The 23,820-nt window shown below is 40.0% G+C and overlaps 1 protein-coding gene, 1 non-coding gene and 3 pseudogenes across 2 annotated transcripts; 4 read left to right on the top strand and 1 right to left on the bottom strand.

Annotated features, from left to right (window-relative positions):
* Positions 1–4,545: 4,545 nt before the first annotated feature.
* On the top strand, positions 4,546–4,592 carry LOC119264911 (annotated as a pseudogene).
* Positions 4,593–5,078: 486 nt separating this feature from the next.
* On the top strand, positions 5,079–5,193 carry LOC119264849. Its single transcript, XR_005131251.1, has one exon. It is a non-coding gene; the product is annotated as a U5 spliceosomal RNA (small nuclear RNA).
* A 5,914-nt stretch (positions 5,194–11,107) lies between these two features.
* Positions 11,108–11,216, top strand: LOC119264851 (annotated as a pseudogene).
* Positions 11,217–11,322: 106 nt separating this feature from the next.
* Positions 11,323–11,497, top strand: LOC119264891 (annotated as a pseudogene).
* Positions 11,498–12,584: 1,087 nt separating this feature from the next.
* LOC119264657 lies at positions 12,585–15,783 on the bottom strand. The gene is made up of 4 exons (XM_037543272.1): positions 15,600–15,783; positions 13,819–14,048; positions 13,413–13,572; positions 12,585–12,993 (listed from the first exon to the last, which is right to left on the bottom strand). The coding sequence occupies exons 1-4, from the start codon at positions 15,781–15,783 to the stop codon at positions 12,761–12,763; spliced, it is 807 nt and encodes a 268-aa protein (XP_037399169.1). The 3' UTR covers positions 12,585–12,760.
* Between the last annotated feature and the right edge of the window lie 8,037 nt (positions 15,784–23,820).

Consider the following 23,820-nt stretch of genomic DNA (forward strand, 5'->3'; position numbering starts at 1 on the left):
ATGGTAATTTCTTTCAGTTTTATTTAAGGGGTTTTAAACCTTTTTAGCCCAAGCACAGCTTAGGCATTTAGAACAGGTTTTAATGTAGTTCTTTTTTGATTTTTTAAAATTTTTTTATTTTATTCATTTTTATTATTATTCTTATTATTATCATTATCTTTTTTCCACTTTCTTCTGTATTTAATTTTATTCATTTAATTGGTGTTGTTGCTATTATTATTATTAGCCTTATTATTATTCCTTTTTTTCTCAAGATTTTCTCTCCCTTTTTTTTTGACTGGTCTTAGAGAAGTGATTTTTAGAATATTTTATATATTATTTTCTTTTTAAAAGTTGTGTGGTTTTAAATGGTTTTAAATGTTTTTGTCTGAAATGTTTATTTTAAAATCAAAATAAAAATGTAAAAAATAAATAAATGAATCTGTGGTGAGGGAAGGGTGGGCTCTTCTCGTAAATTTGACGTTTTTAGGAAGGGATTTTAACATTCTTAATGTGTATAGTTTTAACGATATAAATAATGGGTATGACCTTTTGGAAGACCTGCAGCCCCACATGCTAGGGAAAATACCTCTAGTAGTAGGAGGGGATTTTAACTGTGTTTTATCAAAGAAAAACAGGAAAAAGATAGGGGAAGATTTTAAATTAGACAAGACATCGGTTGTATTGCAGGCTTTTGTTAAGGATTTTAAACTAGTCGACGGCTTTAGGAAAATGCATCCAGAGGAGGAGGGCTTCACCTGGTTTAGTGGTGACTGTGCCCGAGCCTCCCGCATCGACTACATTTTCATGAGAGACTGCCCGTTAACCGATGCGACATTGACCCCCCTTTGTTTTTCAGATCACCTCATGCTGTCCTGCACCATCTCTCTCCCCACCGGTGTGACTGCAGGGGGAGGGCTGTGGAGACTGAACTGTTCCTTGCTACAAGATGAAGAAATAGTTAAGAGTTACAAGGAGCAGTACAGTCTTTGGCAGACCCTCCAAGACTGTTATGACTCACGAGCTCAGTGGTGGGAAATGGTAAAAAATAGGACAAGGACTTTATGAAAATAGTCAAAGAAAAAAAGAACAGAGAGAGACGGAGCATGATAGGGCTGCAAAATAGACTACAAAGATATTTTAATCTTTTAAACAAAGGCATTGATTTTAGTGAAGAAATTAAGGAAGTGAAAAAGGAAATGACTGTTGTAAATGAAATAAAATGTAAAGGGGTAATTTTAAGAAGTAAAGAACAAGAGATAGAAGAAGGAGAGAAATGCACACGTTATTTTTTAAGAAAATTACATCTAGGGGAGGTGGGATTATGAAAGTAATAATGGAAGGGAGGGAGGAAATTGAGACGAGGGATTTTAAAAGAAATTGAAAGGTTTTACGAAAATCTCTATAGTGAAAAAAGTGTGCAAACTGAAACCATGGGAGAAGTTTTAAACTTTTTAGATAAACAAATAAATAGTCAAGCTGTTTTAACAGGGGATTTTACAGAGTTAGAAATTTTGAAATGTCTCAAAGGTTTTAAAAAAGGTAAGACGCCGGGAGAGGATGGGCTCCCCGTGGAATTCTATTTGACCTGCTGGGACATTTTAGCAAAGGACATTTTGACTGTTTTTAGCGAATTTGAAAAGTTGGACCGACTCCCAGACAGTTTCAGATCAGGGATAGTGACTTTGCTTTTTAAAAAAGGTGACAAGACAGGCTTGAGAAATTGGAGACCTATTACCCTTTTAAATTTGGACTGTAAACTTTTTAGTAAACTTTTATCAAGACGAATGTCAACAGTTTTAGAGGACGTGATCCACCCGGATCAAGCCTGTGCCGTACCTGGAAGGAAGATCACGGACAGCCTAGTGCTGATTCGAGACGCCATCTGCTTAGCGAGAGACAGAAACATTCGATTACTAGTTTTAAACTTAGATTTTGAGAAAGCTTTTGGTCTCGCACCAGTTCCTGTTTCAGGTGCTGCAAAAGATGTTTCCAGGGAGGTTTCTAGAATGGGTGGGATTGCTGTATAAAGATATCAACAGCAAAATTTGAGTAAATGGACACCTTTCCAAAGCGATTACTGTTCGCTCTGGCATTCGTCAGGGTGTCCCTTATCTCCCCTCCTGTTTGTTGCGTGCATTGAGCCACTGGCACAGATCTTGAGAAAGGATAAATGGATCAAAGGACTGGACTTGCCAGGTGGACTGACGGCGACCTGTACTTTGTATATGGACGACGTCACTCGTTTATGTTCGGACGTTTTAACGGCCGAAAGAGCACTTGACTTGATGGACTGGTATGGAAGGGCCTCGGGTGCTAAGCTCAATAGGAGCATGTCTGAGGCCCAGCTCTCTGGACCTTGGGGGGACATACAGATGAACCTGGACCTGGATTTTAAAGAGGTAGACATGAAGATTTTAGGGATCAAATTTGATAGAGAGGGTGGTGGACAGGGCAACTGGACTGACATGATAGGGAAAGTTAAGCAAAGACTGGGGACTGAGACAGATGACATTGGAGGGCAAAATTTTAATAACAAAAGCTGTTGTTTTACCCTTGCTTTTACTCCTTTGTTCTGTTTTTAGTCACCCACACTTCTTTCTCTTAGAGTTAGAGAGGGCGATGTTTTTACTTCCTGTGGGGATCCAAATGGGAGCGACTACGACTACGGGATGTCGTGAAGAAGAGGCCAGAGAATGGAGGGAAGGTGCTCCCAGATCCCCACTTGTTTCTTGGAAGCAAGTTTACCGCCCTGCACGTGCAGTACGCCACATTATGTGAGGCCAAACAAGTTTGGAGGAATGCAGCCCACCCTGCGCTCCAGAACAAGCACAAAGACCTGTCCTGGTTGGCTGCCCATGAGATCCTCCCGGTCAGGGCCGTGATGCACTCTCGGGGAATGGGAACTAGTTTGATCTGCCCGCGGCAGAAACTCACCTCGGTCCTGAACAACGGAGACAATAGAGAGCTCTATATTGCGTTTTATACATATTTTAAATGTAGTTGTAGCACGCATATACGTAACGCAGTAACTACATTAGCTAATTCACAGTCTTTGTGTAACAGTATATCACAATGGCTCTCACTATGGGGAAATGAAACCCATAGATTTTTCTGAGTGTTAAATCTTAGGGGTTGGACCAGTATAAATCTTGTTCTAGGTACGCTAAGAGGAGGGCTTGGACAGAAACTGCAATAAAACACAAAGTATTGAGGTAAAGATACAATTATAAATTTATTAACAAATGATTTGGTGTGTGTAATTGTGCGTGTAGTTAGAAAAATAAAACAAAATAAAATAAATAAAATATTAGAGTGAGTGCGGGGGTATAAAATGAGGAGGAACAGTAACAAACAATTCAACAGAACCCAACAGTTCAACAGTTTTTCTTCTTTCTTTCTTTAAAAATCAATGTTCTGTTTCTTAGTCTTCGTTTCCTTTCTTTTGTGTGTAAAATTGTCCCAATGCGTCAGATGCATGTGTTTTTATCTTCACTACCCGGGTAGGCTAGTGTTTTTTATGTACGTGCGTGTGTCAAAGGTTTGCTCCTCTTATCTGTGGTCTGTCTCTCTCTCAGCGCTGCTGCTTGTGTGCTCACGCAGCTGGCGTCACTCGCACCGTATTCTGGGACATGTAGTCTCGGGGTGGCTCGCCATCTGGGACTCAAGAGATCGCGCGTTTTTCCCAGCAATAAAAAAACAACCTGTACGACACAGTACTAACTTCAGTAAAACTGTATGGAAACCATATGAATCTTAACTCGACTCTGACTCAATAAACAGCAGTATTTTACACTTTTTATCGTATATTTACACATCTAAACCAATCGCTAATGCTAATCGCCTGTCGCTAATGCTAATTGCTACTAGCTTCTGCCTGTTAGCCTGCAACTCAGTTAAACGAACTCCTTAACATCTTATAACTCACACATCTGATACTCCGATTGTTTTAATAACCTTTTAACTCTCTTATCAACATTTTAAACATTTTATAACACAAAAATATACACTTTATCACTCATAATCTCTCTTTATCTGGCACTATCAGAACTCACCGGAGTTTCTCTTCACAATAGAGCAGCACAGACGAGTTTATCCAACTCACGGCTCATATACACTGGAAAACACTGAAATAAGGGTTCTTTATGTCCCTTTTGGAAGGTTTAACAGCATTTTTAACTTTTAATCGGCTCTAGAAAATGGCGACTCTGCACGAGCTCAGAATACACACTCACTCTGGAAGAGCGCAAGGTAGGGAGTGAGAGAGGGGTGGGGAGAGGGAAATGTGGGAGGAGTCAATGCACAGGCTCTACAGAATGGCTCAGCAAAAGATGCTTATTTCTACAGGATTACATAGTTATTGTTTTTAAACAAATTAGGTTTTTTGTTGGAGGCTTTTAAGCTTTTAAGGAACTGTTTACATGGACATGGACTTTTAAAACAAGTATACATCATCATCAACGTTCTTCCTTTTATTGTATTTGTGGTGAAAAATTTTAAGTTCATGTAAAAAAAATGTACATTGCGTTATATATGCATTAAGTGACAATAAAACATTAAAAAAAAATCTGTTCTTATCAGTTTAATATCTGATACGTCCTCTATATGAGGACTACATATTAAATTGATTTGGTATTGCAGTACCTCCGGGAACGGTGCACCTCCTCAACCTGTTTGAAAGAAAGAGGCAAAGCCGAACCTGGCGCTTCTCTGTTGGGGTTTAAGCGGCTGTGTTTCTGTTGCGTGTGGTTCTCGTCATGCGACGACGAGTGTGGTTCGGGACTTCCTCCCCCGTCAATCTGTTCGGTCATTCGACTTGAAGTAGTCCTTTTTCGCCCTTTCACCGTTTTCCCTCCATTTTTCTTTTCTTTTTTTTTTAATATTGGCTGTCCAGTTTGTACATGTAATGTTCTCTTCTCATTTCACTTCAGGCCTGATTTGAAGCCAGCCCAAAGGGAGGTCTTCATGAAATTGGGAAGTCCATGCCAGTCGGCAGGAGAGAAGAAACGGGGACGCTCGGGAAGCTCTCGGTGCCTTCTACCCTCAGCCAGCGTCTTAGGCCGCCGGCAGGTGTGTGGAGACTCAGGCGCTTCCAGGTATAGCTTGGGTTGCTCTTCATTCACGCACAAATCTTTCACCTTTTACTAAAGATTTCCGTGGAGGGGAACATTAACGAGTTCTTCTTATTTTTGAAGGCTCTGTTACGGCAGAGCTAAATCTGCTTGACGTGTTTAAAATCAGGGGGAGATGTTCTTGCAAGGGTACTTTCATGCTTAATGGCGCAGAAGCGGCGCACGGGTTTGGCGTCGGCTGTGTGGCTAAAGACGGGCGGAGGCCCACTTAGTAAACCTGATCACATTTTTAAACAATATTAAAATATAATCAGAGAATTTCTATGGGCAGGGAGGAAGCCCAGATTTAAATGGAGTAAAATGTGTGCACCCAAAGAGAAGGGAGGACTTGGTCTTCCAGATGTTAGGCTGTATAGTTTGTCATTTGAGATGGCTAAGATAATCAACCACTGGAGGGGAACGGTGTCTGGTTTAGTGTGGGCTAGTATAGAGAAAAACCTGGCAGCACCATTCCATCCAATTAATGTGCTATCCCAACATTCAAAAAGTAAAGGGAAAGACGTAAACCCAATCACTAAGCATTCTCAAGAGGTCTGGGCAAAGGTTCATAAATTGCATAAGATTTCACATTACAAACAATCTTATGCTTCACTCTGGCTTAACCCAGAGGTGAAGATTGGGAAGCAGAAAGTGTTTTGGAAAAGATGGTTGGACAAGGGTATACACACGGTAAATGATCTCTATAAAGAAGGGACATTCATGTCATTTACTGAACTTGCCCAACAGTACGAGCTGCAAGAAAAAGAAGATTTCTGGAAATATTTACAAATTAGACATTGCATAATTAAAAGGTTTCAGTCAGAGAGACTAGCCAATCCAATTGTTGACTTTCTAGATAACCCTTTTAATCATAAGGCATCAATATTTTATAAAAACTCAATTTATTTAATTAGCAACGTAAGTGATCATTTAAGAATAATTTGGCAGAGAGATCTTAAGTGTGAAATTAATGAGGATGCCTGGGGTCAAATCATAGCACAAAATGGTAAATATGTCAGAGAAGTTAGAGGGAAATTTATCCAATATAAAATTCTGCACCGGTATTACTGGACACCTTGTAGGCTCTTCAAAATAGGACTAATAAATAGTAGTTCATGTTGGAAGTGTAAAAAAAGAAATGGGAACCTTTTTGCATCTTATATGGGAATGCCCCTTGGTTGAACCATTCTGGCACAGTGTGCTGAAATTTTTGGAGACATGGGCAGGAGTAGCCCTGCCAGTGTCTCCCCGTTTATGTCTTTTGGGAGATAAAACAGAAACCCCAACTCTAACAAAAAGGGCATGTCCAGTTCTGATGGTGGGGATAACCACAGCCGCCAGAGTCATATTAAGACACTGGAAATCACCCACATGTCCAACACTCCAAGAATGGAAAATCCTAATGAGCGAGACCACATCGTATGAGGTTATGTTAGCCAGAATAAGGGGCAAAGGGCCGGTGGAACTGGGAATTTGGGAATATTTTATGGAATATCTCACTTCTGACTAACAGGATGATTATGAGACAAGAATTAGGAGATGTTTGTCTCTTTTTTTTTTTTTTTTTTTTTTGATAACTGGCCTTCTTTCTTCTGTTTTCTATATGATGTACTATATGAGCTATTGTTTACTGTGTTTAAATAAAAAACTTTAATTGCAAAAAAAAAAAAAGACGGGCGGAGGCGCGGCTGGCCCGGTTGTCTGGAGCCCATTTTCAGTGTCCTCGCGAAGGTACGGAGGTTTTCACTCAGGATTTTACGGTACATGGCCCCATCCATTCTCCCGTTGATGCGGTGAAGTTGTTCTGTGCCCTTAGCAGTGAAACACTCCCAGAGCATAATGTTTCCACCTCCATGTTTCACAGTGGGGATGGTGTTCTTGGGGTCATAGTCAGCATTTCTTTTCCTCCAAACAAGCGAGTTGAGTTGATGCCAAAGAGGTCGATTTTGTTCTCATCTGCACTAAATGGATTAAAGGTAGCTCAGTTTTTTCATTTACCTGTTGTGAAGAAAACTGCTAACAACATCCCCTTGCTAGCTAGATAAAGAGACTAAATTTGTTTGAAGGATATGTCTTGGATTTCCATACTAAATATAAAAATAGGCAAAATTGGAACAGATTGAATTTTGCGTAAGGAAGTGTTTATGCTGTTCATGCTGTCACAAAACAAATTGCATCACGGTATGAATAAACAACTGGATTTGGGCCACTTTTAACTGCACTTTTAACTTAGATAATTTTGGCAAAATTTACTCCTGCTTCTGAGGCTTGCCAGTGGTTTACATCGATACCCTCTGTATTTACTTTGATGAAATCCTTATGATTGTTGACTTTGACATGCCAACCTCCTGAATAGTGTTTTTTTTTATATCTTGAACTCTTTTGAAATAGTTTTTTTCTAACAGGGAAATAATTCACAGTTGATTTTGTGGTGTTCCAGGCTGTTTAGTGACGTTTTTGTTATCTCTTTGGTGGGTTTGTTTGGATTTTTCAGCCTAAAGATGACTTGCTTTACAGTTCTTTACACGTCATATTCAGAGTAAACAGCAAAAGATTCCAAATGCAAATACCACACTTGAAATCAAATCTTGACATTTATCTGCTTAATTGTAAGCCTAGAAATAGAAGCCTTACACATAGCCTCTCCATTTTGAGCCTCTTAAAATGGAGAGGCTATTTGTAAAATTGATTGTAATATGCCTACACTGTTCATCTGATTTGGATGTAAATTTTGCAAATGTAACCAAATGACTTGAATGATAAAAAGGGTGCCAAAACAGACAAAGTTAAAAAAACGTTTTAGCTGATTTTTTAAAAAGCTGCTAACACAAGTGAGACTAAAACAAGGCAGCAAATGTTTCAGTCAACGGACTTTCATCAGTGATATGTAAGACAGACAGAAGAAACTCAGCTCTAAAAAATCTTTTAACTTTGTGGCTTCATCAATGTCAAAACTAGGGGGCGCAAAAACATAAAAATATAAACTTGAAAGTTTTAACATGTTCGCATGTGTAAATATCCCTCCTGCGAGCACAAATGTGAATTACTTTAGACAGTTTTCTGTGCCCGAGTGAAATTTTTGTGCTCATGTACTGGACTGGGGGTGGATTTGACAGTTTGGGGGCGGGCATGGGGGTGGTTTTGACAGTTTGGGGGTGGGCTCATTTCTGTCAGCGAATGCTATTGGCTGATGGATCCTGGTATTGTGGCTGACCACACAGTACAAAAAACCCCTCTCCAGAACACAAACATGGCGGACGAAGATGAACGTTGGCAGGTCAGTAAGGTTAAAACCACTAAGCTCTGGTTTATCTAAATTATAAGAATAATTTTATAGTCAAGCTTAATATCGTTAATTTTTATTATCGAGCCGGTAGTGCTTATCCATTTAGTTTAAACTTAATCTGTATGAAGTGTAATGTTAGTTTGGCTAATAGCTACCATTAAGTGGAATTAGCAATGAAATATCGGCAACTTATTGTGTAAAAGGACATTTTTACCCGAAATAAAAAATGAATGTGTCATCGACAATAAAATTTCATATCTTGAATACTCGTTATTGGCTTCAGTGTATAGTTCAGTATTTTGATATATGATGGTATGTGTCTGAATGTCTGACCTTTTGATAGTCGTCAACATATTAAGCAGCTTTTGTGACGTTTATTAATTGCTGCCAACAATAAAGCAACATTTTCCATTAACTGTATTGTCTTGGAAATTCTTTGGGCACCTCTCTTGTTTATTACTTCATTTTTCACTCCCTCAATTTATACAATAGCTGCATTTAATCTACCTTAAAAGTTAACTCTACAAATTCTATAATTAAATGTTTGAGATGTGAACAAAGTAATTCTTACTGGTTTGATGTGAAATGCATCATTCAAGAGAAACTTATCAAGTCATGTTTCTCTGCAGTGGTGGTGATAGAAACCAGAAGTCATGATGGCTACAATACAACCACAGCCTTTTTATTTACTTATTTACCCTTCAAAACCACCAGTGAACCTACACATGTCTTCAGAATTCTATATGCAATGTTGATGATGGTCAAGTAGTCACAAATTTGAAAATATAAGTTTTCTTTGGAGCCTGTTTTGCCCCATAACACTCTGCATGTATCCCTTCACCATGAATGGATTAAGACAAAAGTATTAAAATACGTTTTAGGCCAAAACTTTCACACAACTATCAGAAAACATCTCAGGCATTAGGCAGTGTATTTATAACCATGTCATGTAAAAACTTTGTGACCAAGCTTTAAGAGGCATTAAACATCAGACTCTTCAGTTTTTCTCTTTCTTTACAGGACACTCTGAGAAAATGGATGCTCTCAAGGCTGCTCTTTAAATTGGAACTGGCGCTCACAAGAGTACCTTTTGGATTTGGATTACATGGAATTTACATGTTATTGTCAGTTGCTTATATTTGAGCTACTTTTAAGTTTCATCTGTGTTTTTAAGTTCTCCTGTATTTCAATCATTTAGTAGTTTACAGTTTCCTTTTCTTTCTGAAAAGCAATCTTTTTATAGCTTTAAATGACAGCGCTGGTTCATATTCTTGTGTTGCTGGAATTAAACATGTTTCATCCATTCTAACAGGCCTCCCAAAAAGATATTTTCACTTTACTGGTACCTAGTTCTTTTCACCTCTTGTTCTGTAATTTTATTATTCCATATTATTATCATTATAGTCATAATTATGCAAATTTCTCAAGGTTGTAATAGTTACTTCCACATTCAAATGAAATGTAAGTCTGTATCTCTTTTCTCAGTACACTTAATCAGACTTTTAACTTTTAATCTCTATGCCCCTTAACATTTATGGCCACACATCAAGACAAAATCACACAAACATTTAATTCTATCATCCAGCACTTTTTTCTCTCTAGCATTCTTTTTCTCAATCTCTATTATTTCTTCATTACTCTTTGTTCTCTTCATCTTCATCATCTTCATCATTGTTAACCACTCAGTCTAGATAGGGTTGCGGTAGCAGTTGAGAGAGCAGAGAATTCCTGCAGCTCATTCCCGGGGACCCCAAGCCACTCCCAGGCCAACCTGGAGATGTAGTCCCTCCAGCAGGTCCAAGGACGACCCTGGGGTCTTGTCCTGGTAGGCTGTGCCTGGTACACCCCCACCGGGAGGCGTCCAGGGGGCATCTGGACTTGGACTTGGAGGTGCTGACCCGCATATCAACCACTTCACACTCAGCTGGAAACCTCTCCAGCAAACACTGGAGGCATCCATGTGACTCAGCCAAAAAAACATCATAACAACTTCCTGACCCCAGCTGTGCCCTGACACTCTGTCCACAAATATCACGAACAGGACTGGAGACAGGACACAACCCTGGCCGAGTCCAGCACTAACACTGAAAGAGTCTGACTCAATGCTGAGTATACGAACACAGCTCTCACTCACTGCGGGAGTACAGAGATTGAATGGCCCAGAGGAGTAGCCCCGGCACACCATACTCCCAGAGGGCCTCCCACAAGATATCTTGGGGAATACGGTCATAAGCCTTCTCTAAGTCTACAAAACACATGTAGACTGGGTTAAGAAACTCCCATGCCCCCTCAACAATCTGTGAGAGGGTGAAAAGCTGATTGATTTTTCCACAGCCGGGACGGAATCCGCATTGGTCCTCCTCAATCTGAGGTTCAACTCTCAGTTGGGGTCTCCTTTCCAGCACCTTGGCATAGACTTTCCCAGGGAGGCTGAGCAATGTGATAACCCGATGACACACACCCTCCGGTCCCCCTTTTTAAAAAAAGGGACCACCACCCCAGTCTGCCAGTCCATGACTGGGGTGGTGGTCCATGGTCCATGAAATATTGCAGAGGTGTGTTAGCCACGACAGCCGCACAATATCCAGAGCCTTAAGCATCTCCGGAAGAATCTCATCCACCCCCGGTCGATGAAGAAATGGGGACAATTGGGAAGCTCTCAGTGCCTTCTACCCTCAGCTAGCGTCTTAGAATGCCAACAGGTGTATGGAGGCTCAGGCGTTTCCTTGTATAGCTTAGGTTTTTCTTCATTCACACACAAGTCTTTCGACTTCTATTAAAGATTTCCGTGGAGGGGGACATTGGTGAGTTATTTTTGAAAGCTCTGCTATGGCAGAGCTAAATCTGTTTGCCTGGCATGGGGCGGAGCTAATGCACAACCGGTTACCGAACAGTAATTTTGAGCGTGCCAGGGGGCAGTCTCGTGCTAGAAGCAGCTTTCTGGTTATCGCTTCTGAGCCTTTTGGTATCTGATCTTATCAGTTTAATATCTGATCAGTTTTCTATATGAGGACAACATATTAAATAGATTTTTACGATAGGGAGACGAAAGAGAGGCTTGCTCCGTCCACTCTGCACATTGACTCATTATTGCTGTACTTCTGAGAATGATACACCTTTTCAAACTGTTTGAAAGAAAGAGGAAAAAACAAACCTGGCGCTTTTCTGTTGGGTTTTTCTCCGCACGCGACGGCATGTTCCTTGTTCCATGCATCGACCTGTTATTGCAGTACCTCCGGGAACGGTGCACCCTCTCAAACTGAAAGAAAGAGGCAAAACCAAACCTGGCGCTTTTCTGTTGGACTTTAAGCGACCGCATTCTTGTTGCATGTGTTTCTCCTCACGCAACGGTGGCTTCCTTCTTTCATGCATTGACCTGGTATTAAAGTAACCCCCGGGAACAGTGTACCTTTTCAAACTGTTTGAAAGAAAGAGGCAAAAGCAAACTTGACGCCTTTCTGTTGGGGTTTAAACCGCGTTCTGATTGCATGTTGTTCTACTCATGTGATGCATTCCTGTCACGCATGTCATGTTGTGAATAACACGCAGCAGGTGTTACTCAGACCCATCGTCCATGTGCGGGCTTTTGACTTGAAGGTGTCCTTTTTCGCCCGTTCACCGTTTTCCCTCCGTTTTTCTTTTCTTATTTATTTATTTAAATTGCCTGTCAAGTTTGTACATGTAAAGTTGTCTTCTCATTTCAGTTGAGGCCGAAGCTGTCCCACCCTGATTTGAAGCCAGCCTAAACCCAGATAGCAAAACAGTTCTGGCCCAAATCCGGGCCACACTGCTTCAACGGATTCGGCCCAGTTGCCTCATGGAATTACGGTCCAAAAGTGGCCCAAACGTCATATACCAAAGTCAAACCAAACCCATGCCAGAATAAGGCCAAAACTCACCCACGTTATACTACACCCCAAAATACAGCCATAACTTAACCACAGCTGAGCCAGAAGACCCATATTTAAGCCACTGCAGAGCCAATACTGGCCCAAATGCAAACTTTTGCAAATTTGCCAGGCTTATAGTATTTGGGTCTATTTGTACAATTAAGTCACTACACTTGAAGTGAAAAACAAAGCCTTTATTAACATACCGTATTGCGTACAATACTGAAAAACGCAACCAATGCTTATGTGGTTGTAACTTTGTTTTTGGGTAAGTTGTTACATACAAAGTGTAACTGTAGAAATGGCACAGTGGATAGTGTAAGAATGCAGTAACTTATCCTGCTTAGAATTAAACCAGTAAACACCTTGCAAGCTTTCCTCCACATTGTTACTTATCTCCAAACATATCTTCTGCTCCCACAAAGCAGTAGGGTGGGAGAGTTACATCAATGCTCTGGAATAGACAGAGAGGGGAGAGCACCTAGAGTAATTAGCTAGCTAGAAAAAAAGCTAACTAAGAGCAAGTCAAGTACCGCTGTCTCCAGTGTGACCTTTTGACACACTCTCCAGTGTGGCGGTGTGTCCATTACATTTTGTTTTGTCCTGATGCATTTTCCACTTTTCTTCTCTTCCTCCCGATCACAAGCCAGATGAAACCATCTTCTAATAACTCGTTCTACCTCCATCTCAGTGGCCTGGGAACATACTGGGTTTCTTCTTACAGCTTCTAGCAGATGGGCACAGAACAATGTAAAGAGATTAGTACAAATTATCGATACATTTATTTTTTCCACAGTAGTTCAAGTAAAAAAAAACATTTACAAATTATATTAACCCATATTAAAGATAAATTGGTCATGCACCTTTTCTGACAATCATACTAGCACTTTAACCTGCATACAGATACACTGTGGGATTATCACATGGCTTTAGCAGGTGGTTCAGAAAAAAAGATTATGCAGATAATACAATTTTTTCTTAATTTTTGTTGTAGAAACATATTCCAAACTAAGAAAGAAAATGGGAGTGGACAACACCTAGGAGGACATGGGATCTCATAGTCAGGTCCAATACAAACTGTTACTTTGTCTGAGGTATTCTCCATTAAGATGTGCAAAAAAACTTCAACAAAACAACACCACTTACCAGTTACAACATTCTTCAGCTGCAGGCTTCGAAAACCTGTTTTCCCATTCACGCCATGCCAGGTGACAGTTTTAGCTAGATCATTTTTAATCGTCTGTTTCAAAATGCGCCAGACAGTGTCTTTGATGTCAGCACCACCAATAAGCCCCAGTTCAAGCACCTGTAAAAATGTTAAATATGCCATGAATCTTCTAGTAGAGAAAAATAAGTATCACCAACATAGGCTTTGATTATGTTGATTATGTTTGAGACCAAGCAAATTATCAGTATATACAATATTATAGTCATCATTCACTTGGGCAATCTCTGTTAATATGTCAAATATTCAAAGATTTATTAACAAATACTGTATAAAATAAAAAACATTTTCAAAAGGGAAAACTATGTAAAACAAATTTCTGTTTACCAGTTTTTTCCTCTTGTCTGGAGATGATCGGAGGTCATTTTCCAGAGCCATCAGTGAAGGAAGGTCTTCAATAGGAAGGTGCCTTTGATTCATGTCACAAGCAATTGTGTCCTCACAGGCAGCCGTGTTCTCCCTAGCGCTAGTGGTCTTCAGATCTTGGACCATCCTTATTAAGTTCCTCTGTTGCTCAATTATTATTTCCTGCTTTATCAACAGGTCATGCAGTAGTGCTGAAACAACATTAGAAGAAACATTATTAGAGCATTCAACGAATCTACAAAATTAACATATAGTCAGTATAAGCTGACAACTGGATGGGAAAAAAAAATATACAAAGATAAAAATTCTTACATGCACACTTCTGTTCACAAACAGAGACATTTCTCAGCCTTTGAAGCTTGAGTGTTTCCTTGGTTGACACTGGAGCAGATTCCTGCTGCCATACCGATTGAGTTGCCTGGCGCTGAGGTTATTAGGTGATTCTTGATGCCACAAATTTATTTGATGATTCTGGATCCATGATTGTCCTTCATAATTGTTGTCTTGCCATAACTGTTCAGGTGTTTGACTAGGAGTTTGTGGGTCGCCTGATAGGTCAATAGCCTGGCACAGGGATGTCCCAAGAGTATTTTCTCCATGCCTTTCAGATGAATTTTCTAGGCCCTTATGTGAGGCTGCTGACAACAATGATGTTGCTGAAGTTGATGTAGAAGTTGCATGGTACAGCAGTGGATCTGGAGATATTTGGTGCCACAGAGTTGAGGCAGAGTTGCTTTGTCTCTGAGCTTCAGGGCTTGGGTGCACTTGTAAACCAGGAGAGTTTGATACAATGCATTTTTTAAATGGTTGCTTTATTCTGGGGGCTTGAGGTAAGACCTTCATTTTGGGAACAAAGGCCTCTTCATCAGTGTCATATCCATCTTCAAGCAGCTTTTGTTTGGTCTTTGGAGACAAACATGAAAGGTTTTGTGGTCACCCATAAATTCCATACAAATTTAAGCAAACATTTCTCATACAAACGTTTTATGAATTTAGTAATTTTTTCTCATATCGCCCTAACATGAAGCAATTAAAATGTTTTTATATTTAGATATGCTCTTGAAAATGTAATGAGCTATAAACCTTTATAAAGTCCTAGACATGCAAAATAGTAATAAAAATAATCCAAATAAAAATACCGTGATATACCGTGAAACCATCTAAATCTTTAAAAATACTGTGATACAATATTTTTGATCATACCGCCCAGCCCTAATTCCACCACAAAAATATCCCACCAAAAGCACCAGTGTGGTCAGAAACTGATCACTGAGCAGTTACAGGATTCATAAACTGTCCATCAACATGTGTTATATTGTCTGACTGCATAACTACATTGTTTTTCAAAAAAGAAATTTGAAGCAAATAAATGAAGATGTTGACAATTATTTACAGAGATGAGTTTTGGTGGGTTTTTTTTAACATTGGCCCAGCTGTAAACTAGAGAACACATCTGACATTAAACATCAAATATGTTAATTAGATTTTTTTGCCTAACTACTTATATTCTGCACAACGGTCATTATTCCATGAAAGCTTACTTTATTTTCCTTTTTGGTGGCTTCAGTGACTCATTCTCAGCTTCTGACTGGAGATCTGTCTGTTGCTCTGCAAGTGGAAGTTTTCTTCGTGCTTCAACGTAATTATCTGTCAATGATAGGCAAAAACATTTATGATTATTAATGAATCCATTACACATGACTATGCTCACTTTATCAAAGAATATGTGTATGTATGCATACTTGTTGTATATAACACTTTTATGTTATATGGAGTCCAGTTCTCATGAGGCTGCTCCTGAGACTTGGTTGCCCTCTGGACACCTTCACTCTTGTATGGAGGCCACAGACAAACACCGCCCTTCACCCAGACGGCAGGGACAATTTCTACTTCTTCTGTATCCACAAAGCTCACTATGTGGTACATATTTCTTGTGCTAAAATGCAAATGGGGGAGAAACATACGTCCTGTCCTATTACTGCAAATGCAGAAGAGGGAAAACAACAAACTTATCCTGAACCTCAAGTGGCATCCTAAAATATTTGGTCACATGCTCATCTTTCTCAAGTCTTGCACATTTGAGATCTGAGGACAAATGAAACAACAAAAACCCCCAACTCACAAGAATCAACAGGGTAATCAAAAAACATCGCTTTTCTGGTGTATTCCTTATAAATAATGTACACTTTGTCTTGATGAAGAACTATGTTTTGTACTAAAATAACTGCATTGTTAAGCCTAATGCAGCTATCTCCTTCAGACATCCTGACAACCACATCATCAGTAACTAGTTCTCTAAATTGATACACTGTTCCTTCAAACAACTGTGGCTCTGGCCCATCTCTGTGCTCTAGGTTTGTCTGAGTCTTGTGTGTTTCAGTGCTACCTTTCGGATTTATGTTTTCCATTTCAGAAACCCTTCGAATTATTTGAGCCAAAGGGTTGTCTGGTTTTCTGACCATCTTCTTTAATTTCTGCAAATAATTTTCAAATGGGAATCCAGAAATAAGGTCTATGTGTCCATGAAGCTTGACAACATCCATTAATCCATGTATATTGTACACTACAAACTCAGCACCATATAGCTGACTGAAGTGTTCAACGAATGAGACAAGCAACGTTTTTGCAAAGTCATTTAAAATAAAACAAAATGAGGGGTTTGCCAAAATGCAAACTGCAACTGACAACAACATAAAATTGCTATACACTTCCTCAGTCAAGACACCTCGAAGGACAACTGGACCAGTGAACAGAAGAAACTGTCTCAATTCTGTTGCTTTCCATTTTAATCTTTCTGAAAGACTCCTTGGTTTTCTTGCAAATTTAACTGGGACAAATCCTTTCAAAGCAATCAATCTTTCAGAAATGGCACTACTCTCACGTATAGAATTACGACACCGTAGAGGCCCAGTGCTGCCCATCCAGAGATCCAAAAGCCTTCGCACCACACCGAGACACACCAAATGCATATAATCATGAGGAAAACAATTAACCATGCCAATATTTGTTTCCAACAAAGGTGAGTGCTCTAAATGGTGGTCTTCATCTGTATTAATCCTAAAAGACTCATCAGTCCTACGAGTAGCATGAAGCTCAGGGTGCAGTGATTCATGTAAACACCTGACTGAACACACTTGTCACATCCAGCATAACCAGTGTGAGATTTGACACCTTCAATGAAGGCTCTAGCTGGAGCATCGCACATAACGGAGGCTACCTTCACAAAAAAAAAACCTTCCCACCCATGATGAATCCATCACTCAACAATTTTAACTCTTTTACAAGATCATTAAGGTATCCTGACAATGAAGTTGGTTTTGATACACCACAGAACACAGCAATTAATACTGGTCCTTTGGTAGTGCATTCTTGCAGCATACCAAGCACTGGCCAGAACTGAACAGATGAACTTTTAAATAATGGCAGACCATCAAAATTTAGCTGCAATTTAAATGTATATTTTTCCAGAAGTTTAGAAGCCATTCTTTCAAGCATTTTACTAAGAGTATTTAATATACCAAAATAGTAAAAGGACCCACCTGCTATCTTTTCCACTACATACTCAGTTCTTGTTTTAAGCAATGACCTGCCATCTTTTGGGAGGAAAGGATGGTGAACCCTAAGTATGGACAGAAGTGCTGAAAGAGCAACAAGTGAAACACCAAACTCAACTGCCCAGTCCGACAAAGAGCTTCTCAAATCACCATGTGATAAATCTTCACTGCCACTGTCACTAGAACTACTTCCTATTTCACAGTCAACCTCCTCTTCACTTCCACAAGCATCAGCAAACGCACATGTGGCACCACTACAGCTTGCTACTACACTGTCCTCCTGGGTTAGGTCTACTCTGGAACTATCAGGTGTATCTCTGTCCAAGGATGTAATCATGTCATTAACTCTCTTAACAGCTCTCTTGCGCATATTACTCTACTCATTGTATCCCCATCTGAGTTCCATTATACACTGAAAAAAGAAAACAAAAACATTTTATTTGTAGAAAAACGTTCTATGTACAAAGAATCTCTCTCTGAGTTTAAAATTTTTAGAAGCTCAAAATGTTCCCAAAATGTAATAAACGGTTTCTTCAATGTTAAACCCTAAGTATTGTACACCTTTCACACCCAGTATACCAGGGTTGTCTAGTCTTATCCAAGGGTGGCTGCAGTGTTTCATTTCAAACAAGCTGGAGCACACATACTAGTTTAATTAGCTGGACTCTGTTCTTCAGCAACTGATCATAGGTGCTCCAGCTCTGTTGGAATGAAAACCTGCAATCATGCCGGGCCTTTGTGGACATTACTTTACCCCTGTGCACTACACCCGTTTACCTGTTTATATACGTCCTGAAGTCAATCAAGGATATAAGAATGGCTAATTTCATTTCTTTATTCGTTCTTGAATGTTTCATCAGTCGTTTCTTTAGTTACTATTTTCATATCTCTGTTACCTTTATATTACTGTATGTCAAATGATGCATTCCTCTGAGTGCTAAAAAGTCAATTCAAACAAATTAAGTTTAATTTAACATTCCATTATTTCAAATTACAAAAAATATTCCCTCTGTTTTGCTCTACAGCATCTATCAGAGGCACTTTTCTTTTTATTACTATTTGAAGAGACCCCTACTGGCCATACATTGTAGCAGTTACATTACACATTACTTCTAGTTCTAACACATACTGCACATGTTGATAAGTCAGTGTTCCACACTCTTGGTGGTTGATATAATTTAATTATCGGTCTAATTCAACACATCTTAAAATGTGTCCATTTCCAATAATCAGCCATATATCAGGTCTGAGCAGAAATATGAAATGATTTTACTATAAGCAATTAGCAGTCAAGGTTTTCACATTGGTCAATTAAAAAGTCAAGTTCAAAACATAGACCAATATGTAGTCTGTTCTTAGCCTATCATTATAAATAAACTATTTTACTGTACACTCTTAAAAAAGATGGTTCTTCAAGGCTCCAAACGCAATGGATTTTGGTGCTCTATAGAAATATTTTCAAAAAGGTGCCATATAGGACCATATACAACACATCCTCCATCAATCTGAATAATCACTTCACAATTCAGAAAACCATTTAAGCACAAGACAGTTAAATATAGAACTTATGGTTCTAAATAGAACCACAACATTTAGTACACTTAAAGAACCGTCTCTTAAGAACTTAAGAATTATATAATTTTAAAGTATTTGGCCATTTAGACCAATTTATATGGAAGGGTCATTACAGTGAAAATAAGAGCGATTTATTAAGTTAAGAGGAACAGACTATTAAATTGACAGAACAATACGCCACGACTCCATCCAGAGACAATAAGACTGCAGCAATGGCAAATTTCTGGATGGGGTCTTATCTGAGAAGTCTCTCCATTTTAACCCTGGATCTTAGTACACCAGTCACTTGTAACCAACCGAAAGAATATGCAGTTATTACGAAATTTTTAAAGGAATATGATTTAGAAAAAGATGTTGCCATTTTGGCGGCACGGTGGCGTGGTGGGTAGCGCTGTCGCCTCACAGCGAGGAGGGCCTGGGTCATCTCTGTGTGGAGTTTGCATGTTCTCCCCGTGTCTGCGTGGGTTTCCTCCGGGTTCTCCGGTTTCCTCCCACAGTCCAAAGACATGCAGTCAGGCCAATTGGACATGATGAATTGCCCCTAGGTGTGAGTGTGTGAGTGACTGTCTGTGTCTGTCTGTCTGCCCTGCGATGGACTGGCGATCTGTCCAGGGTGTATCCTGCCTTCCGCCCGAAGACTGCTGGGATAGGCTCCAGCACCCCCCGCGACCCTGACGGAGAAGCGGCTTAGAAAATGGATGGATGGATGGATGGAATTGCCCCTAGGTGTGAGTGTGTGAGTGACTGTCTGTGTCTGTCTGTCTGCCCTGCGATGGACTGGCGACCTGTCCAGGGTGTATCCTGCTTTCCGCCCGAAGACCCTGACGGAGAAGCGGCTTAGAAAATGGATGGGTGGATGGATGTTGCCATTTTAACAAATTCAGAATCTCTTGTCTCTCTTGTACAGGACCAGGAGGAGGGAAGCCCAGTTCCTGGTCTCACATTAAGTGAGGTTAAACAAGTTTGGAGGAATGCGGCCCACCCTGCTCTCCAGAAGCAGCTCAAGGACCTGGCCACTAGCTGGTTGCCCATGAGGTCCTTCCAGTCAGGGCAGTGATGCATTCTCGGGGCATGGCTAAGAACCCAGTCTGCCCACAGCCAGGGTGCGGCCAGCCTGAAACCGTGAGGCATGTGCTCTGGGAATGCAGCGTGGCGAGGGACCTGTGGGCCTTAACCAGCTAGCTGTAAACGGGGTGGGTCAGAGTATCAGCAAGTTGCCAGCCGGAGAGTTTACATTGCTCTGGCTCACCCTTATGAGTGTGACATTAGCTCTGTAGATCGCCCGCAACCTGCTGATGGGGAAGCACGTGACGGTTCCACTGCATGCCATTCTCCAGCTGGCTAAATCTTCGCGGCAGGGGGCACCGAGCGTCGCTATTTGGAGGAGGGGGCTGGGGTCACAAGCAGAGGGGTCCAGACCATCACTAACCATGGCTCCCATAGATGCACCCCCATAGGGATGCAACACAAGGGAGGAGCAGTGGGCAAAGAGGAGGGATCTCCATTGGAACAGCAGCCTGAGTTCTGGAGGACAGGGTGAAGCAGACTTGATAGGGGCTCACCCCGGTCCTAGAGAACAGAGACAATTTGAATTAACTTTATTGGATCTAATTGTATTTTACCATTTTATTGTCTTTTAATTTATTTGTTCCTTTAACTTTGCATTGTGTTGTTAAAAGTCCAGGTTTGTTAAAGTCCAAAGACTCTTACACACCCACACAAGCGATTTTGAAACAAGAATCTCTTTTAAACATGTGAAATATTATTTATTGGTGGCTTTTAAAATGTGAAATATTTGAACTGATTTTAAGTGAAGTGCCTTTGTTTGTTTCATGTCCCTTTAAAGTTTGTATTTTATAAGATGCAAAAGAAATAAGAAATGGAAAAGTGAACAAAATGTATGGTGACAAACTTTTTTCGAAAGAAAAATCTGTTCTTATCAGTTTTGCTCAGGCTTGTTCTGTCTGCTCCATGCATCCATCTGGTATTGCAGTAACTCCTGGAATGGTGCACCTCCTCAAGCTGTTTGAAAGAAAGAGGCCCCCAAAGAGACAGTAACAGCACCAAGGGTGGAGCAGCGGGCATGGAGCGAGGATCTCTGCTGGAAAAGACAACAGCAGCCTGGCGACTTCTGGGGATCAGGGTGGAGCCAACTTGATATAAGCTCACCCTGGTCCTGGACAATGGAGACCTTTTTACTGTGTTACGGTGTATATTAATTTATTTATTGCTTTTAAGCAAATGTGGTGTTTTATTTGTTGAATGGTTTTAAAAGGGTTCTTCTTGTAAACACGAACATGGACTTTTTTTTTTTTTTGTAAATTACTTTTTATTGGGAAATTCTTTTCAAGACAAAGGAAATACAGTGACATTCAAACATTCATATATCTTAAATTGTGATCACACAAAACAAAATAGATAAATAGACAACTAAAACAAATACAAATCTTATTAAGAATTAGACTTCCATGAGATGAACATGGACTTTTAAAACACACACGTGGCATCATCAAAGTTTTCTTTTATTATTATTATTATTGTATTTTTATTGGTTTTTCAATAACACGCAAATACAGAACAAAAGACAGATACATCAACAAACACTCTTAAGCCCCTGAGTCCACCCCATCGCTATTCTAGCTAGCATACTTTATAATTCTGACTGATGCAGAGAAGGGAAGGAAAAAAAAGGGTAAAAAATAAATAATAATAATACAAAAAGATGGCTGCTGAATTTAGTGGGACGCGAAATGTGACATAAATGGTTGCCAGCATTTATAGTACCTCCTAGTTGACCCTCTAGTAGTGTGTTTCATATGCTCTAGTTTGAGATGTGCCATGACTTCTTTGACCCAATTTTTGTGAGATGGCGGCTCGGCCTTCTTCCACCTGGGAAGGATCATACGTCTAGCTAGTAGCGTGGAAAAAGCTACTACTACTGATTGGTCTGAAGTTAGAAGTATGTCTACTGGGACTACCCCAAATAAAGCTGTTAGGGGGTTAGGTTTGAAATTTGTATTCCAAATATGTGAAAAGGTTTTAAAAATTCCCATCCAAAAGTCTAATAGCTGTGGGCATGTCCAAAACATATGACTAAGGGTGCCTGGATCTTTTTTACATCTAAGGCATGTTGGATCAGTATTGGGATATAATTTTGCAAGTTTACTTCTAGAAAAGTGTAACCTATGAAGAACCTTGAACTGCAGTAATCCATGTCTTACACACACTGAAGATGAATGCACCCACTGCACGGCCCTCTGCCAGGCTTCCTCTGAGATTTCCTCTCCTAATTCCTCCTCCCACTGTGCCTTTATATGATTCAGAGTAGGGGAGGCGACTCTTTGAATATTTTCATATAGGATGGATACCACTCCCCTGTCTAAAGGATTAATACTTAAACAATCATCAATCCAGTTCCTCTCAGGTGTTGTCAAGGATGGTGAGAAATATTTTTTAATGAAGCTGCGTACTTGGAGGTATCTAAAAAAATTTGATTGTGGAATGTCAAAGTCTGATTTCAACTGTTCGAATGAAATCAAACTGTTGCTTCTGAACAGGTCTTTTACATGACTGACACCCTTCCTCGCCCAAACTTGGAATGTAGAGTCAATAAGTGATGGAGGGAAGAGAGCATTTGCTGTAATAGGAGCAGAAGGGAGAGCCTGTCTCATGTTAAAATGAGTCCTAAACTGAGTCCAGATCTTCAGTGAACCACTCACCACTGGATTGTTGGTGGAAAGACGTTTGCTAAGCGGTAATGGAGCACAGAAAAGAGAGAGCAGTGATACTGAGTTACAGGAACGTTGTTCCATCAGAGCCCAGGCTGGAAGTTCTTCATCTAATGGGTCTAGGGCCCAAAAACCTAGTTTGTGAATATTAGCTGCCCAATAGTAGTACATGTAATTTGGCAAGGCTAATGCCCCCTCTTCTTTCTGTCCTTCTAAGAATTCCCTCCTTATCCGGGGAAGAGACCTATTCCAGATGAAAGTGGATGTAATTTTGTTTAACTCTTTAAAGAAGGCCTTAGGAATAAATATCGGAATAGTTTGGAACAAAAATAAAATTCTTGGCATCACTGTCATTTTAACTGAGTTAATCCTACCCGCAAGAGAAAGAGGAAGGGATGACCATCGTTCAAAGTCCTGACGAGCCTTATCCAGCACCGGTTTATAATTATTATCAAACAAATCTTTATAAGCAGATGTCACCGTTACCCCTAGGTATGTGAACTTATCCTTAGTTACTAAAATGGGAAGTGCTGAAATGACATCTGATGAGCTTTCTCATTAATGGGAAATAGGAGACTTTTAGTCAAGTTAATTTTATATCCAGAAATTCATCTGAAATCAGAAATAATGTTCAGAGCTGCGGGTATAGATGTATTTGAATCTGATAGAAAGAGGAGGAGATCATCGGCATACAACGACAGTTTATGAATTTGCCCTTCCCTGTAAATTCCGGACATGCTGACGCTGTTTCTCAATGCTAATGCCAGAGGCTCTATAGCTAGATTGAAGAGTAATGGAGACAGAGAACAGCCTTGTCTCGTGCCTCTGTAAATACGAAAAGATGTGGATAGAATATGGTTCGTTCGGACCATCGCTTTGGGTGATTTATACAATATCTTGACCCAGAAGATAAAAGTTGGCCCAAAGCCAAATGTCCTCAATGCTGCAAACAAATAATTATATTCGATCCTGTCAAATGCTTTATGCACGTCTAATGAAAGGATAACTTCTGGACTAGTCTCATTATTAGGTAGATATAACACATTATATAGCCTACGAAGATTATTGGATAATTGTCTACCAGCAATGAATCCAGTCTGGTCTGG

This window comes from Pygocentrus nattereri, chromosome 12 (assembly GCF_015220715.1).
Source record: "Pygocentrus nattereri isolate fPygNat1 chromosome 12, fPygNat1.pri, whole genome shotgun sequence".
Lineage (NCBI taxonomy): Eukaryota > Metazoa > Chordata > Actinopteri > Characiformes > Serrasalmidae > Pygocentrus > Pygocentrus nattereri.